This window comes from Clinocottus analis, unplaced genomic scaffold, assembly GCF_023055335.1.
Source record: "Clinocottus analis isolate CAN_PGR_092001 unplaced genomic scaffold, fCliAna1.0.p SCAF_289, whole genome shotgun sequence".
NCBI classification, from domain to species: domain Eukaryota; kingdom Metazoa; phylum Chordata; class Actinopteri; order Perciformes; family Cottidae; genus Clinocottus; species Clinocottus analis.
Window position 1 is genome coordinate 1 of NW_027176030.1, and position 17,632 is coordinate 17,632.

The 17,632-nt window shown below is 42.5% G+C and overlaps 1 protein-coding gene across 1 annotated transcript; it reads left to right on the forward strand.

Annotated features, from left to right (window-relative positions):
- Positions 1–645: 645 nt before the first annotated feature.
- On the forward strand, positions 646–16,864 carry LOC137795599 (protein turtle homolog B-like; the record flags this gene model as incomplete). The annotated part of the gene is made up of 6 exons (XM_068593157.1): positions 646–868; positions 4,009–4,093; positions 7,058–7,222; positions 9,194–9,239; positions 10,403–10,489; positions 15,230–16,864. Coding segments are annotated over exons 1-6 (2,108 nt in total), but the record flags the coding sequence as incomplete, so codon positions are not given.
- Between the last annotated feature and the right edge of the window lie 768 nt (positions 16,865–17,632).

The following is a 17,632-nucleotide window of genomic DNA, read 5'->3' on the forward strand; positions in this document are numbered from 1 at the left end:
TTCAAAGTTTGCTGCCACTCATTAAGACACTGCCCTGTTGTACTCCATCATATATAAGTTTACTGCAACACATCACTTCACATCATATTTTGTCTGTGCATTAAAGACTTCACAGGAAAAACCAGCAAACCAGAAGCCCAATGAAAAGGCCTAAACTAGGCTGCGGTTGAATCATTCATTATGGAGTACCATTCCGCCCAGCACTGATGAAAGGGGCATTAATTAAGTATAAATGAAGCTGTCACAGATTATTACTTAAAGATAAGTGACATGCTGAAAATTGGGGTAACCATTCAGGCCGCGCCACCTTCCCGTGCCGGACGAGAGACGAAGACGACAAAGCGCTCGGCCCGGGCGCCGCTTGTGTCCTTTCGCTCTTTAAAAAAAGTTGCAAACAATGACACGTCTATGACAACGTAATGATTATTTTTACGGAGGCAACGGAAAACAAATAGGAGCTCAATGTTGAATACCATCAACTGTTTGTGTTTTAATGGAGACGACGACCTGAAATAGTAAATGGGGGCAATAGCAAGGACTTGAAGAAGTCATGTGAAGTAATGTTCTGATGCAGTGTAAAGGGAATGTATAACTGAGTGACTCACACACACACTTTCTCCACCCAAATGTCCCTCTTGCAGTATTTCCTATAAGTACCCCTGAACCATTGGTGCTGCTTACCCCACCACGGTGCCTCACAGCCAATCGCACGCAGCAGGGAGTCCTGCTCACCTGGATCCCGCCTGCCAATCATACAGCACCTATCCAGCATTACGTCATGGACTTCCGCCTGGGGGAGCGATGGGAGGTCTTGGACGACAGCATTCCTGCCGGGGAGACGGACTTGCTCGCCCGAGACCTGATCCAGGTAAATGACAGGAGGCGGACTGAAGACCTCGCGCGCAGTGCAATAGAAGATCTGCATGTGACTAGTACCAAGCTGAAGAAGTGGCGTTTAAAACTCTAAACGACTTCAATGTGATTATTATTTTTTGGAAAAGCTTAACTCATACACTGTTTAAAAGAAGTGTGTGTCGTCATCGTTTGCCTAACCCATTGGTTTGCAGACGACAGTTTGGATGCCTTGAGTTTGGGATTTTTGGCGTTCACCATCTTGTTTGTTTGGAGCCCGTGAATGACCATATTTAGACGAGAGAGTGGAGAGAGAGAGAGACTTGTGAGCAAACAGTTGCTTATTTAAATCTCCGGCGGTTAGGGAGCAACGTAATCCTTCATGATGAGTCATGTTTGTGTGATGAATGGAAGTCCAGCATTCACTCTCTTCTTGCTCTGGTTTTCGCTTTGGCAAGCGTTGAGGGAAATATTGGGCTCTTCTGCTACTAAATGCTCTATTAGCAAGGCGCTAACTGTGTCCGTCTGCCGCGTGGTGCTGAGCAGGTCGTCATTGTGCCTGAGAGCAGGGAGAATTATCTCAAGCAGTAACTTCCAATCTCCACTTTCCACCTGAAAAACTGTAAGGCATTGTACATACATCCAAAACTACATCCAAAGCTAGATCCAAAACTAGCCAGACATCACATAAACCCAGTCCTTAAAACCTAGAACACTCACGTTAAAAACAGTCACACTATCACTAACGTCAGGTGAATTTCACTCGATATAATGTGCATGATAAAATATACTTCTCATCGAAATATATTCAAATACAACAATACAAGGCAAGTTGAAGTACTCTTCTGTTATTTTACCCTGGAGAACTTCTCATGAAACTAAAAACAGGTATCACTGGGAGATCCTAAAAAAAGGCAAAAAATCCGGGAAAAAGTTAGGAAATCGTCAATAAAAAATTATTAAAAATATTTAAAAAAGGAGCTTTACGCTTGTTATTTGGTCCACATGTTGAGTAATCGGAGCAGGAAGACACGCCCACCTTCAATAAGACCTTCAATAACATCTGTGAGCGGCGTGAAGCTACAGAAGGACCACAATCGCTCGGGTGAAAATCACCCGACGTTCGTGTTCGAGGGTTAATATCTCCACCGGCTGCCCACTCGGCAAAGAATCCAATGCAAAAGTCTCCCCGTCACCTAACACAGGCCTCCACAGCCTCTAGCCCCCTCCCACCTTTTCTGACCTCCTACCTGAACCGCCAACGCCAACCTGCTCACCCCTCTCACCAAGCCCCCTCCCTCTTGTTTTTATACTTGTATTGCTTTCACTGTTTCTGTCACTGTGTGAAGTGCCTCTGATTTCCTTTTGAAAGCACTTTACAAACACATAGTATTACTGTAAGGAGTGTTAAGTAAGTAGGACGACTAAAGAAGGAGCGAGAACTCGCTTAAAGCCGAGGGGAGCTGCAGCTTCAGGTGATCATTCTCGTACTGTAAGCCCCATTTGACCTGCTCTGAGCGAAAACTATGCATTATGGGATACATTGTGATGATGAAAATGTCCATTAGAGACTTCCAACATTTCCCTTCATCCAGTCATAAACTGAGTCTTTAGAAATCCTTTTGAATTCAGTTCAGTGGCTAAATTTAGTTTCCTCCACTGGTTCCCGTCTGTATTGATTCAACCCCAACGCCACCGAAGGTGCAGGAACGGAAGAAACACTAAACAAAAACTCTATTTAATAGCTTTTCCTGAACAAATCCCGACTCTGAGGCTGCTGTGTTCAGACTTCAGTACAAGTTCCTTGTTGTTGTTTTTTCAAACATCGCTTTATATTACGCAGATCAGATTCTGCATACGTGTAATGATGTGCTTCCACATCCACCTTGGTTGTCATAGTAACAATGCAGGTGTGCACACAAGTGACCGCTCCGTGGGTTTCAATCCCTTTCTCCGCTTCTGGTCCAGACGCACGTTCTCTTTTACATCTGCAGGTAGCTTGTAACCGCAACACGGCGTGAGATGCAACTAGCCTGTGGGCTCCATGCAGATGCTTTTATATTTCCTTACATTGCACAGCAAACACCCACACACACTTGTCTCTAGCTCTCCCCACACACACACACACACACACACACACACTCACACAAACAGAGCCAGACTATGCACCTAGCTTGTATAACTCTTTTTGCTGCGAGGTGATGGTGTGACCGTGCAGGAAACCGTCACATCAGTCCGTGGGTTAGCGGGTGTTACTCCAACAGCACAGTAACGCAGGTATTGCACCCCCGCTGAAGTGCCCATGAGCCTAGCGCCACAGCTGACCCCGGCACTGTGGAGAGCACAGGACGCCGCCAGGAGAGTGAAATGGTCAAATATGTCTTTTCATCAAGGGATTTCAGCCACATCGTTCACCCTTTACAATGTTTACATTATTGAGATTTGTATCACTTGTTCCTATTAATGCACATTGTTCAGTGATATATTGATTTTTAAAGCATTTTGAAAAGCCACATTGAGCTTTCGTTTATTTATCAGGAAACTTTTAAGATCCTTTGTGTGTCTGTAACGCATCACAAACATAGTTGTACGTTGTTATCCGCATATTTATAAGCTTCATAACAATAATCACAGCACATTATCAACCAATATTTAAGAACTTTTAAGGTATTGTAACAATGATGACTTTTGCGGAACTTTGAATCACAGTACAGTTACAACAGTGACTGCACCATGAAAACAATATAATGTTTTACAAGTGAGAGAATTCTACAAGCCTCGCAAAGAAAAAAATCGATGGCGGTTTTCATTGGCTGAGTGGTTTGTGTTTAATAAACTGAGTCGTGTAAAATTATCAGAGCGCCCCTTTGAACACAAAACACATCTAAATGCATGACTTCTAGGATCCATTGTGCTATTTGTAAACCGGAGTAACAATGATGCTTTCTTTAAACCTGCTTAACACTAAAAGGTAACTGGCAGTGAGTGAGCGGCGCTACTCATATGCACAAAGCTGCAACCGGCCGGTCTCTGGAGACACAAACACAATCCTGCAGCCCGACATGACACCAGGCATGAGTTTGACCTTCTGAACGTCTCTCTCTCTGTCTCTCTCTCTCTTTCTCTCTCTCTCTCTCTCTCTCTCTCTCTCTCTAGGAGGCGTGGTACGAGTTCCGCGTCATGGCCGTGATGGACGACACCATCAGCGAGCCCAGCAACGTAGTGGGCGTGTCCAGCACAGGTGAGCCCCATCACAAAGTGCACACCCGGGAATCTCCCCCACTGACGGCCCCCCCCGGAAAGTCCCGGAGGAGCTTTCCTCTCTCGTCGGCGCCGGGACTCAAACTCCAACAACCTCTGGCGGCGAGCAGCAATCTGTAACCTCAGGCGATCTTAATGAGTTGAGGCGAGGAGAGGCTGCGGATGTATTGCACACGCAGCAACTCCCAACTTTACATTTTGCCCACTCAGCGCTATTGTATGTAAGCTGTCTTCACATGCACACTTCTTTTGTACAAAGTATGACATCATCGCTCTGCCTGTCTCCTCGTGGATGGTATCGGGCAGCTTTGTGCTAAAAAAGAAAAAGAGGAAAATGACTCAACAAAGGCAGCCGTTTCTCGGTCGCAACGTTTTGAATCTAAAACGAAACCCGTCGAAATGTGATGTCATTCCCCTGCAGAGGTCACTGGGTACACATCATTTGGGAAGAGCAGCTGTTGGCAGCATTTATAGACAGGATTTGCTCCTGGATCTCTGCAAGCACTCTGCTGCCCCCTCCTGGTGAATGTGTAGAACTACGCTAAGTGGTGATCAAAGGCTCAAAAGTCTTCATTTGACTGCTTGTTTCTTCTGTGCATAATGTCAATCAGCATCATACTCCCCTCGCGACGTGGATACACCCTCTGCTAGATGAAAGCTGCTCTCTGGCTGCTCTGCGGTTGTTTCATGATCGAATATAGCCGGAGGTGCAACGTTTAGCATTTTGCTGTATCATGCCTCACTGCAGCACATGAGCCACTAAAACAAAGCTTGACACATAATCCACCTGGCCGTCACTGAGACGTTCATTAGCATGTCGGCACTGAAACAGCTCCAGCATTCATAAGTGAGGCCGGCTCTTAAAGTTGGTCGCTCTCCAGCGGGAGGTAAAGTTGTTTTCCTTCCCGTCATGATACTGGCAGTGCACAACTGCGCCGGTGGCTTTGAAGCATCTTTTGAGCGTAAAGAGCTGAGCAGCGCAGCCCGGTATGTTGACCGGAGCGTCACAGAACAAGACAGATTCACCGAAATGACCATCACAGTTATTTTTCCATCAATACTGAGCTCTTAATTATTCGTTGATTTTTATTTTTTTTTTTAGGTCCGTGACATTTTTCCTTGCACTTCCACATTTTGAATGAACTCCTCTCTGTTAAGTATAGTCATCTTTTTCTCTGGGCTGTAACAAAAGGTTCAAGTTTTTTCACAGGGTCCAAAACATCTGGGTCGCCCCCTGGTGGCTGTTTTCTATCGGTGCATTGTAAATGGGATCATCTCAGCTGATCGTGTTCTGTTAATTGGGGGAAGCCAAACTCTTAATGGCGATAAATATTCAATGAATTAGGTATCCAGATTATAAATACGATCAATATGGTACAGTTTGTTTTGTAAATCTGGAGTTGCAGAGTTGAATAGCTACAGGGTAGTTCTCCACACACTGATGGTTTATGTTGTAAATATTGTAGAAGATCTCTTAGTGACGCCACTATTACTTTAAGTTTGAATCCTAATTCAAAGTTGATGTCCAAGTTGACAAGCTATTGCTCGGTGAAGGAGTCTAATGTCAGAGACTAATACCTTCAAGTCCACTGTGAGATTATGTACATTCATTAAGAGTTTCCTCATCCTATATCCCTATAAAGTTTAAGGAAACTTAATTCTGTTCATTATTATTAACAAGTAGAAACCAGCCTTCATGTCACAGCAAACACATACAAGTAGCAGTAGCACTGTGTAAAACTGTTATAACTAAATGTAACATCAAAATGTAATGTGCAGAAACTGCAACTACTTGTTATGCAGAACGGCCTATTTGAGAATACATATATTATGAGATGATTTATAGTGTATAGTATGATGCATTTATGTGTTCATCACTTTTGTGCACACTGCTGGGTAGCTCGTGAATTCCATCTGCGATCAATAATAATACAACATAATGTATTTACTTATTATATTTTCTTCACTGATATAAATCTGCAAAGTTAATTCAAATACAGTACTTGAGGAAAGTTACCTGGTTACTTTTCACCCCTGTTAAGAATGGACTTTCAGTGACATAAGATATATCTTGTGTGCAGCAGTGAAACATATTTGCATATTCATAAATATCTTTTTTGCAGAATAGTAGATTTTAAAGCATTTAGGAATTTTGAACTCGCCGTATCCTGACATAAAGCTTTATCTCAGGCAGAGCACAACCTAAAGAAAACAGACAGCAACCAGAAGATGCAAAGCACATGTAGCCTCTGCAGCGTTCCTCACTGCAAGGGAGAAAAAGTTTACTTTCTGATGAGTCATCATGGCATGTATCCTGCAGAAATGCCCGTTTTGAAGACACGTGCAGTAGCAAAGGTCGGCTCCTGCATATTTGAATCTCATTAGAAATGGCAGGGCTTCTCCTTTCACTTCAAAGGAGCCTACAAATTATGCACAGGGTGTCTCTTTTTGGGTGCAAATATGCAAAAGAGCTTCTATTTATTGATGATATTAACGTCAAATGAACCCCAAAGTAAGGTCAGAAAACCCAGATTCAGTTCCTCACATAATTAGATAGCTGCTTAATCAGAGCACAGTGTGTTCTGTTCTCGCGGAGGGACAGCGTGCTCCCTTCCTGTGGACTCTCATCTGCCTCGTAATCTCACGGCAAATATCCGCCCCGATTTCAGAGCCAGCATATGAATGTTGACATTAGCATAAACTCATATCAGAAGTCTCGTGAACAAACTTAAAGTTTAACGTTTGTTTCTTAGTTCCCTTTGCTCGCTCCTCCTTGCAACTTCACATTTTGTATTTTTTCCCCACAACCTCCGGCAAGGCCGCGTCTCTGCCGACACCGTGTCCAACCGCAAGCTGTCACGACCTTCTTCTTCTTTTTCATTTCTTTTCATTTGGATGTGACACTGTGACTTCAACCACGACTCTTCCCTCCTCACCGCCACAGACTTCTTCCCTCCTCCGGAGATGGTGGAGGAGCGTGGCCTGGCTCGGCCTGTGGTGGCCGGCATCGTGGCCACCATCTGTTTCCTGGCAGCAGCCGTCCTGTTCAGTACGATGGCGGCCTGCTTCGTCAACAAGCAGCGCAGGCGGAAACTCAAGAGGAAAAGAGGTGAGGGGGAAAGTCCTGGTTAGCTGTCTCCAATATCTCTCAGCCAATGAGATGAGAAGATTCTTTCATGTCGTTCAGATCACATTAAAGGGTTATTATTAACTATGTTGTGTTAAATGTATGAATACTTAATAAGAATTGTTGTGTTTTCATTACCTTCGACTGAGCTGTTTATATTTACATAGGGAGTGGGTCTTCTTGAGAAAGTCTGCCATGGTACAGAAGCCCGGAGTAGACAAACCAAACACTGGCTCTAGATAGCGCCATTTGAATTTTCATATCAGTTATAGAGGTTTCTCTTACATGCGAGAAGTTTCAGTTGGTTGCAGTCTGCATCCTCACCACTAGATACCGCCACATGCTACACTCTGGCCCTTCAATGTTGAAGCCTTGATGCCGCCTTCACACCAAACGTGGCACAAATTCAACCAGATTACATGCATGCATTTTCATGACTCGTTTGAGGCGGCGCGAATAGCACGTTTGACGCTGGACGACTTTTAAACGACAGTTTAAATTTTTCAAAAATGGCGTGACACAGAGTCAACGCCAATCAGCGTTGAGAAGCTCCATCCGCTACGGATAATGTTATGAACTTAAACACGAGGGCGTTGGATGTTCTGACGTTTTTTGGGACTTCCACGGCACAGAAATATGGGTTATTTCTTCCATAGTCGATAGCGTAAATGATAGCTCTTTTCACTGAGATAAGCCACGCCCCTTTTGACATTTGGTGTGAACACTCTGTTATTGTCGAGCGAGTAAACTGATGCGGTAAACTTTTGTTGCGAATGCAAGTGAGATTTTTTTTATTTTAACCGTGAAATAAAAAGTTTGTCCTGGATCATTTTTTCTAAGTGAGGGCGAACTATTCCCACCTGCTGAAAAAAGGAAGTTTTGGCGAGTGAAATATTTGTGTTTGAATGTTTTTTGTGTTTGTTGTTGCAATTCTCATTTTGGCCACATGATGCTAAAGTGCTCGACTACCCCATCGTTCTTTACAGGACTAAAATATTAATAATTTAATCAACTTGCTAACACAATAGCGCTTGAGTGTCATGGTGAAATGATCGTTCCTTGAAGAAAACATGAATGCTTTTAGTTCTATTGAGAACATGGGGTAGCAGTGCACTCCAGCCACTTGTGGCCAAAATGAGTATTACAACAACAAACAGACACAAAATGCTGACAAAGATTTTTTTTACCTGTTTCATAGATGAAAACTAAATGTAAATTACTTGTTTCACCTGTCCATGAGTCTCAAACAGAAAACAATTCATATCAGACTTTGAAATTGTGTCACAATGATTTTTTCCTCCCTTCCCTTCATCGCTTCCATACACTGACGTAAACAGTCAGTTACCTAACCTGTACCTAACTGATCCATGTACCTAAACTGCAGCCTCGTGCTGCTTTATCTGTTTCCAGTTGAAACAGGAAACATCCATTTCATTGTTTGGCTTAGAATGCATGGAAGACGAAGCTTAATGACACTTCAGAAAGCAGCCGTGCCTCGAGTCAGTTATTATTTTTGATGGTTTTTGTTAAAGCCTCATTTGCATTTTAGTATTTTCCTTTGACTCGGTATCAAACCCTGCTCCAGGCTCAGCAACAGCATCACTGATGTCGTCTTTGGGGGAATGAAGTTTTTATAAACCTCATATGTAAATGTCTTGGATCAGTGCTGTTTATCATGAATACCAAAAAAAGCCTTTTTCCTCAGCATAACCACAATGTGCTGGGACTTTGAGTTCTCCTTAAAACATTACATTTTACAATAAATGTGAAGGCAGTTCATCATCTCTCACACTGCCTCTAACTGCTTTCATTTAGACAATAACAATCTCATTGGGAACTTTTTTGTTTGACTAGTTGCAGTAATTATCATGTAAACATACTAAAAAAAGTACATTTAAAATCCATCAGAAATGGCACTAATGGCCTTTTTTTTCTCTTTCCCCCGTCTTCCAGACCCCCCTCTCTCCATAACCCACTGCAGAAAAAGCATGGGAACTCCGTAAGTAACTCCAACATGACTCACCACACTGCTTCACTGCACAGAGCTCTACGGCCAGCCCCCCAAATCAAACAGCCCACCAGCTTCACACAAGAGCAGCCAGTATCATACACCAGCTCATCCCATTGGTGCCTCAATGACAACTTCACATCATTGCGTCAGTGATTTCCATTCTGAATGTTCCTTGTGTTCATAGAAACAAACGATAAATATCTGACATTACGTCGTCCGACATGAATTCTGTCCTCGTCAACCCTCACATCCATCCAACCCACCATCCTCGCCTCAGGTCCCTCGATAGACTCTTTTCCCAGCCGACATTTTGACATAGCAGGAAGAGCAGCGGTGTGACTTATACCATTAACCTGGGCTGTAGTGAGGCGTGCCGGCATGCACAGGCTGGAGCCCTGGCGTTGGCACACCGAATATGGGAAGTATCTGTCATGATGTTACACCTGTATCAGACGGGGTGAAAATGTCCGCCATGAGGAAGGTCCGTTCTGCTCAAAGGAGCGAGTCCCGAGGGAGATATATGATCATCTCCTGCTAAAAAAAAGATGCTTTAAAACCATTCAAAATATCTTCACATAGAGGCTCTAACTTATTTACTCACTCACACATTCCCTCAGTTTGACTGATCTGACCAGTCCAAATACAGGCTGCCGTGCTTGTGTTGATGCTTTGCAAAGTTTTGCTGTAGGACAACATGCATAACCTCAGCTGCTGCGGCCGTCATCAGCAACGTCTCATTTCAGGAAATGCACATTCCCTAGATTTCTCCCTGCTCGCACCTCTTCTACCTTCTCTTGTCTTGGGGGGAAAAGACACGCACCCAGAGAACTAAGTTGTATCAGTGGACTCGTGCTCCGGTTCTGAGATTGTGGGACTTTGGCCTCGATAAATACGCAGCGGTCACATCTTCATCTTTATCTCCCTCTAGTTGCTTTACGGAAGCCTTTCTTGTCCTTTTCCCTCCGATCTTCTCTGCGACTTACTAATTAATGCCTCTTCCCATTTCTCTCCTATTTTCAACCCACTTAATAATATCCAGCTGTTTCCTCTCATTTTCTGTTGCCGTTTCCAACATTTCCCTCATTGACGCGTTTCCTGCTAACCTCCATATTCTCCTCACTTCTTACTGTCTGATCTCCCCACTTCTACAGGACCCCACTTAGCCTCATTCCCAGCATTGAACCCTACTGGGAGGGGCCGGACACAGGCAGGTACAGGCCCCGACCCTCCAGTCCTCAGTGAGTGTGCCAACCGCTGTCCCCCCTGTTCTTGCACACAGTATACCCCCCCACCCTCCCCCACACACCCCCTTTTGCACTTTGGTTCGACCCCCCGGCTCCCCCAGAGTCCTGGCCAGGCTGCATGCGTCTGGCCAAATGTGCGAGATCGACAACTATACCAGTCTGGGTCTTTCACTGAGAAAAAAATGAAGGATCTTTATCGTCAAAAATAAAAATAAAATTTCAGCCCTGATTATTAGGGATTTAAAAGCATGCGGGACATAATTTAAAGCAACAGGATGATAAAAAACAGTTGGCTAATATCTCTTATCTGAGGACTCCATCTCCATCCACTCCATGTCTCCATTCTGGACAGCAGGAGCAGATAATAGACATCAGAGTAGATAGTAGACACTGTTTGATGTTTGATTTAATCACCATACCAGTGACAAAACTTCCAATGGTCATAGTATTGTATGTGTTTCACCAAGAGGATCTTAGTGCACATCTTCACAGCCGACTGTCTCTTTAAGACCCCTTCTGTAAAAGCCCAGTTTAGACAATGGCTTAATACAGGTGTATTCAGACTGACAGTATTAGAGACAGTATGTGTTTTATGTACGTTAAAGCATGTAACATGTTCTAGTAGAAACCAAAAATACATATTTGAATTTTGAAAGTATTTGGCTCCCTCTAAAAGAATAGTTTAACAATTTGGGGAAACCTAATTAAATCAGAATGGATGCATCTCTCTTGTCTGTACGCTATATGAAGCTAAGACCAGGGGTTGGTTAGCTTAGCTTAGCATAGAGACTGGAAGCAGAGGCTTGCTTCCTGTCTTAATGCTAAGCTAACCCAACCGTCCCCTTGCTCTTGCTACATAGATACAGATATCGGAGCAGCATTGACGTCTCCCCTCGAATACATACAGTATACTGGTCATTCACTGTTTACATACAGTATACTGGTCATTCACTGTTTACAGACAGTATACTGGTCATTCACTGTATGGCAATGGTTTGTTGAAACATCAATGAGAGTCAAATCATGAAACGAAAGTAAAGAAAAGAGTTTTATCATGGTAAATGACATCATGCATTGCATGAGAACGGTTATGGCATTATACACACACACGTATGTATGTATGTATGTATGTATGTATGTATGTATGTATGTATGTATGTATGTGTATATATATAGCTATATATATATATATATATATATATATATATATATATATGTATATATATATATATATATATATATATAGCTGAAAATATTCTGAAAATAATATCTATTCTCCCAGAGCAATGAAATTGTTCCTGAGATGTGCATTCACAGTGCTTTGTTTTATTTGTTAAAGAAAAAGACATTTTGGAAAATGAGTGGTGCTGGTTGGCTGATTTTTGTCACGGCCATCGTCATGCTAAGCTAAGCTAACCAGCTTCTGGCTGTACCTTCATGGTTACCATATGAGATAATCAATCTTCTCTAAACTATTCCTTTAACATGATCCTTGTGTTCTGCATTGTTCACAGCGCTGCGTTGTAGCCATTGCTACGGTTTGCGTTGTGTATTCGATGGGTCCTTTCTCACTACTATGAATCCCCGTTTCACCTCAGAATGACCCGGAACACTTTCTTTTTGACACTTTGGAATTGATTCACGTCACCATGATTCCCTTTTTCATCCCAGATGCTGTCACCGTCTCACTTTTTTCTTCTGCCTGTTAATCTACGTTGTTTCGTAAAATGAAAACCAAGTGTTTCAGTTGTCAATCTGCATTTTTATCTTTAAGATTAGAGTGCCAACTGCTGCTAATGACAATATGTGTTAACTTGTGAAAAATCATGTCTGTACTTAATATTTTATCTAATTGAATGATGATCGAGTCAATTTTAAGGACCTTTACAGCATCAGTATTGATCACTAAACCAGTTAAATAAACCAGAAAATGCTAATTCATTTTGTCGTGAAACAGCCAGTTTATAGATAAGCAGCTGTATTTCTTACTGTCTACATGAAGTGAAGATTCTGATTATACAGTAAATAGCCTGCATTTTGTCGTTGTGGCCACTATTCTTCTTGGTTGTAGTCCCAATTTTTAGAAAAAGAACATATGAGATTTTGATTAATGTAACCAAAAGGAATGATGGTCAAATTAACAGACATAACAGAAAAGTATGAGCAGTCTTTTATGTAAACACAGAAAAGGCAGCCCATTATTAAGACATGCATAGTTGTGATGTATGTGTTTATTTATATATATATATATATATATATATATATATATATATATATATATATATATATATATATATATGTATATATATATATATATATATATATATATATATATATATATATATATATATATATATATATATATATATATATATAAACACACACACACACACACAAATGTATAAATTATCCCCATAGTGTTTGAGAACAAGCTGCTTTATATTTTTAGTATTATTTGTCTTTGTAGCTCAATAAAGCAGATGTGCTTTTTCACAGAAACCACACAGCTGGAGTATCTATTACATGTAACAGTATTTTTCAGTATCAGCTCCCTTATAAAGACTCCACTTATTATAAGCAAGAGTGATTCCTAAGAGGATTGGCTATATGTTATATTTCCCACGAAATAAAGTAACTGTGGCTTCAAAGCAAATCATTGTTTTCATTTACTCCTTCCTATAATAAGACATAGTCATGAACAAAACATGTCTCGCGAAATGGAAACCAATTTTCATATCATGTACTTTAAAGTGTGGTGTGTACTGGTCATGTTCTCAAATACAAGTACCCTATGAATTTGTCACAGCGTAAAGTTGAATTCTTTGATGCCACCCAGAAAAAAGGACAGTTTCAGCAATTGAGTCGTCTCAGCTAGCTTTTATTAGAACGACCTTTGGCCTTATATTGACACAAAGCCAGTGTCTCCCCAGCTACGGCGGGTTATATTCTTACTCGTCTGCATGTGTCTTGGATCAAAGCTTCTGCTTCCACACCTGTTAGTCACACCTGTCTACCATACCAGAGCATTACATTGCTGTTGATGACAACTAGTGTTGCTGAAATCTATTGCAAAGGCCAGCTCTTTTTCTTCCTATCATGGAGCCCTCTAGTGGTCAAACAAGCTGTAACTCCCAAGCTTAACTCCAGATAGTACTGCAGTTAACATGCTTTCCACCTTAACATATTTGAGCAAGTAGTGCACATGGCACTAAAGGAGTCTTTCTTCCCAGCTCTCAAACATCAAGGGGTAGTAGACATGCTAACATATTTATTGAAACATGTATGCCACACTCTGAAATACACCTTGATTGTATTGACATTGTTGACAGAAAAGTATTGCTTATCATTAACTTTAAATTAAAAATGTTTATATATTAGCATAGTCAAAAAAATAGTGAAACTACATATGAAAAGGCTGCAAGTCTTAGTTAGATGTCAACACCCTTAAAGGCCCTAAAACACCCTTTTCTCTGGCAGCTTCTGAGCATTAGTAATGGGCTCCTACATGAATACACACTTTTCTGTCAAAGTCTGAACAGTGGGGTTATTTTACTCGGAGGATATGACAGTTTAAAATGAGCGGGGATGCAAAACATGTGATATCACATCCTCCCGGACAGTTGGTGCTTTGTTTGTTCACTGTCACTCAACTGTAATCCAACCATACCCGCACAGTCCTGATGAAGCAATTTGACTGTTGAATTCTCTAATATAATACTGACATTTTGTTTTACTTTGATGTTGCTTCCTTAGTCATGGATATGAAATATTCAAATTGGATATATTAGAGTTGAAGATAACTTTTCACAGGCTTTAAAGCTGAAAGACATTCATTTTTGTATTATGTCATTCATTAATTTCAAGTCAAGTACACAGCCAAAACAATTGACAGGGTCTCACTGTCAAAATACTCTACAGTATAGCTAGAGTGAAAGGATTTGTGTTTGTACCAAGGAACCACTTTGTTGGTTTGTCTTTTTTTGTATTTTTATGATATTGCATGATTTGATATAATGTACCTTAGAGATTCCAACTGGCCTTATATTGTGCACACCTACCTGACTACTTGACAATTAAACCAATCATCTTTAGTCACCAAACATCTGCATCTGTTGAACCTTACTGTTTAAACCACAGTATCTGTCTAGCTTAAGTTACCATGGTGGTGGCAACGGTGAGGCATAGAAATATGTGACGTCTTTTTGTGACTGTGAATGAAAAGTTTGGATGGTGCAGAAGCAAACACACATGGATTCCCGGCTGTTAGACATAGTACATACTATTTAATATTAAAAGAAAAACTGAGTTTTAAAGGATTCATAATTCTTCTCAAGTTCCCATTGGTCACTCAATGTTCAGGACATTGGAGGGTTGTGATATCCCTATCAACTTGTGAAGATGTTGCAAACAGCACACAGGTTATTTAGTTTGCGCATTTCTTTATTCTTAATTGTACTAATTAGAAATTGGCAGGCAACATATTTTGCAGGATATCTTTGTTCACTATTTGCCCATAATCAAGTAAGAAGTTATAATTCTGTCAAGGGAATGTAGCTGTCATTGATGTTATGAATTAAACCTCTGATTTTATATCCCATGTTTCTGTGCAAGGTGTGTTGTCATTTTAGATTTATTGTCGCTCGATCAGTTTTCAGCATCTTCAGTGAAGCATTGTGCAAAGTACTGGCTTCATGAATATTTAAAGATTCACTTCTTCTGTATTCTTTTCTGTAGGTCATCGTCAGGAAAGCTGAGCCCAGAGAGCATTCGTTCAAAGGCATCCCTGTCAGAATCATCTGAAGATAGTCATGACCAGCGGGGGATGAAACCACCACCAAGTCCGGGGAAGAGGGAGGAGTTGTCTTTATACAAGAAGACCAAAAGAGCAATAACGAGCAAGAAGTACGGCGTCTCCAAGCATGAAGCTGAAGCAACGACACCAATTGAACTCATCTGCCGAGGCCCAGATGGACGCTTTGTCATAGATCCCACTGACCCAGAAATGTCTGTTAAGCCTCGGCGAATTGAGGGCTTCCCCTTTGTGGAAGAATCAGACCGCTATCCTGAATTCCGGCAGTCAGACGAAGAGAATGACGATCCCAGGCCCCTTCCCCCAGTTATGGCACCACTTCGGCCTCACCAGATTTCTCCAATCTCCAGTCAGGAATCCTACCTGCAACCTCCAGCCTACAGCCCTCGTTTCCAGAGGCCTTTCGAAGGTATGACCATCATGGAGAGCAGTCGGCTCCAGGCCACTGGGCAGATTCGAGGTCTCCACCACAGAGCTTTCTATGGCTACCTAGGCCACCCTGGGGATCATGATCCTCCACCTCCTTTTTACATGCCTGATACTAGCCCTCTCAGCTCAGTCATGTCCTCCCCTCCATACCTTGCTGAAGGTCCTTTTGGTCATCCCATGATTCCTGAAGAAATGGGAGATGGTGATTTCCCTCAATATGCTGTTCCTGGTTTCCCTCTTCCTCTGACACTCACCTCTTCCTCTCGTTCCCCGGAAATTTGGCAGGGACTGGATTTCACCTTTGCAAGTCTGGAGGGGCCCCAGTTTATTTTTCCGTCCCATCACCCTTTGCATCTCCGCCACGACTCACCCTATCCTCCTCCACCTCATGTGCTTCCCCTCAGTGCTTTCCAGCCCTCATCCCTTCCAATGCCGACTTACCCAGCTGTCCTGCCACTGGAGGTCCCAAAGAGCCGCTCAAGCAAGTCTCCCAGCAGGGCCAGGCCTCGTGGCTCCCCAGCCAAGCACTTTGCTATGAAAGATGCACATTTAGGGCAGCTAAGACACACAAGCCACGGTATGGGTGTGCCGGTTTTGCCTTACATCGATCCAATGGCCCATATTCTCCCTAGCACATTCAGTAGCTTGGACACACGATGGTTTGAAACCACCCCTCGTTTCAGTCCCAGACAGACTCGTAGGATGGATTCTGGCATGCATCAGGTGGTTCTCCAGCCCTCCCGACTCTCACCCCTCACCCAAAGCCCCCTTAGTTCTCACGAGGGCTCCCCAGAGATTGTAGTACGTCCCAGGCCACGTCCCAGCATTGTCCAACCTCACATACCCCCAGAGATGTCTGAGATTACCCTCCTCCCTCCTTCCACAGCCAGCTTCTCAAGGAGATCTACCCCCTCCTCCTCACCTGCCCAAGGCCAGGGTAGCAGGAGAGCAAGTCCCAGCTACCGTTCCCAAATGGCCTTTGCCACCTCTGCAACCAGCTACCCAGCTTCCCAGTCCCCGTCACCCCCCATGGAAAGCAGCAACATATTTGGGCAGATGCCATCTCAGAGGAGGACTGAGGAGGGGATTCTTCCATCTGAGCCCTCTCCACCCCAGTTGTCAGCTTCAGGGTAGGTGCATTAGGCATGCAGAAAGGGATACCATTTGAGTCATCTGCCCCAACCCATAATGCTTTGATGTATGAAGTTGCTCTGACATTTTGGTTAGTGAAAGTGCTGTCTAATATCCATCATTTTTTAAATCATCTCTGTGGCAAATTTGTTTTGTTTTAGATGCTTTTTTCATTTGTTAACACTTTTATGTGAAAAATGAAAACAGTTTGGTTGAAGGAAACCATTTGGTGATTAATTTAATGAGCTTTGGAAGTTCAGTTTGGTCAATGCTGCTTTTCATGTTAGACACCATGTTAGAGGTATTCATCCACTGAATCTGTGAAGCATTGTCTCAAAATGATCACTTTGAAAAATACATTGCATTTTCCAGTGAAGCATAAAAGTATAAAGTGTGAAACAAATTATATGTTGAATTGACAAAACAATGCATTTGCTTCACAGATTACATTTCAGACCTTTTGGGGCTACAGTCCACCCGGATGAGAAACACTGTCATTTGCTTGGCACAAGCCCCTAAAGGCCTGGGAATTTGCAGACATCAGGATCCCTGTTTTTCCATCTGTATCATGCGTTACCCTGCTTTCACCTAACAGGAGGAATCCCATAATGTTCATCCAATTGATTCCCCAGACAAAGCAAACACCCATTGTTATGTCTAGCTCCAAGCCTTTGAAGATGCCTTTATCATGCAGAGGGATGCTTAAAGAAGATTTCATCTTGGCAGGCCCTGCGGCCCATCCTCGGCCTTAGTAACCTAACTGCATG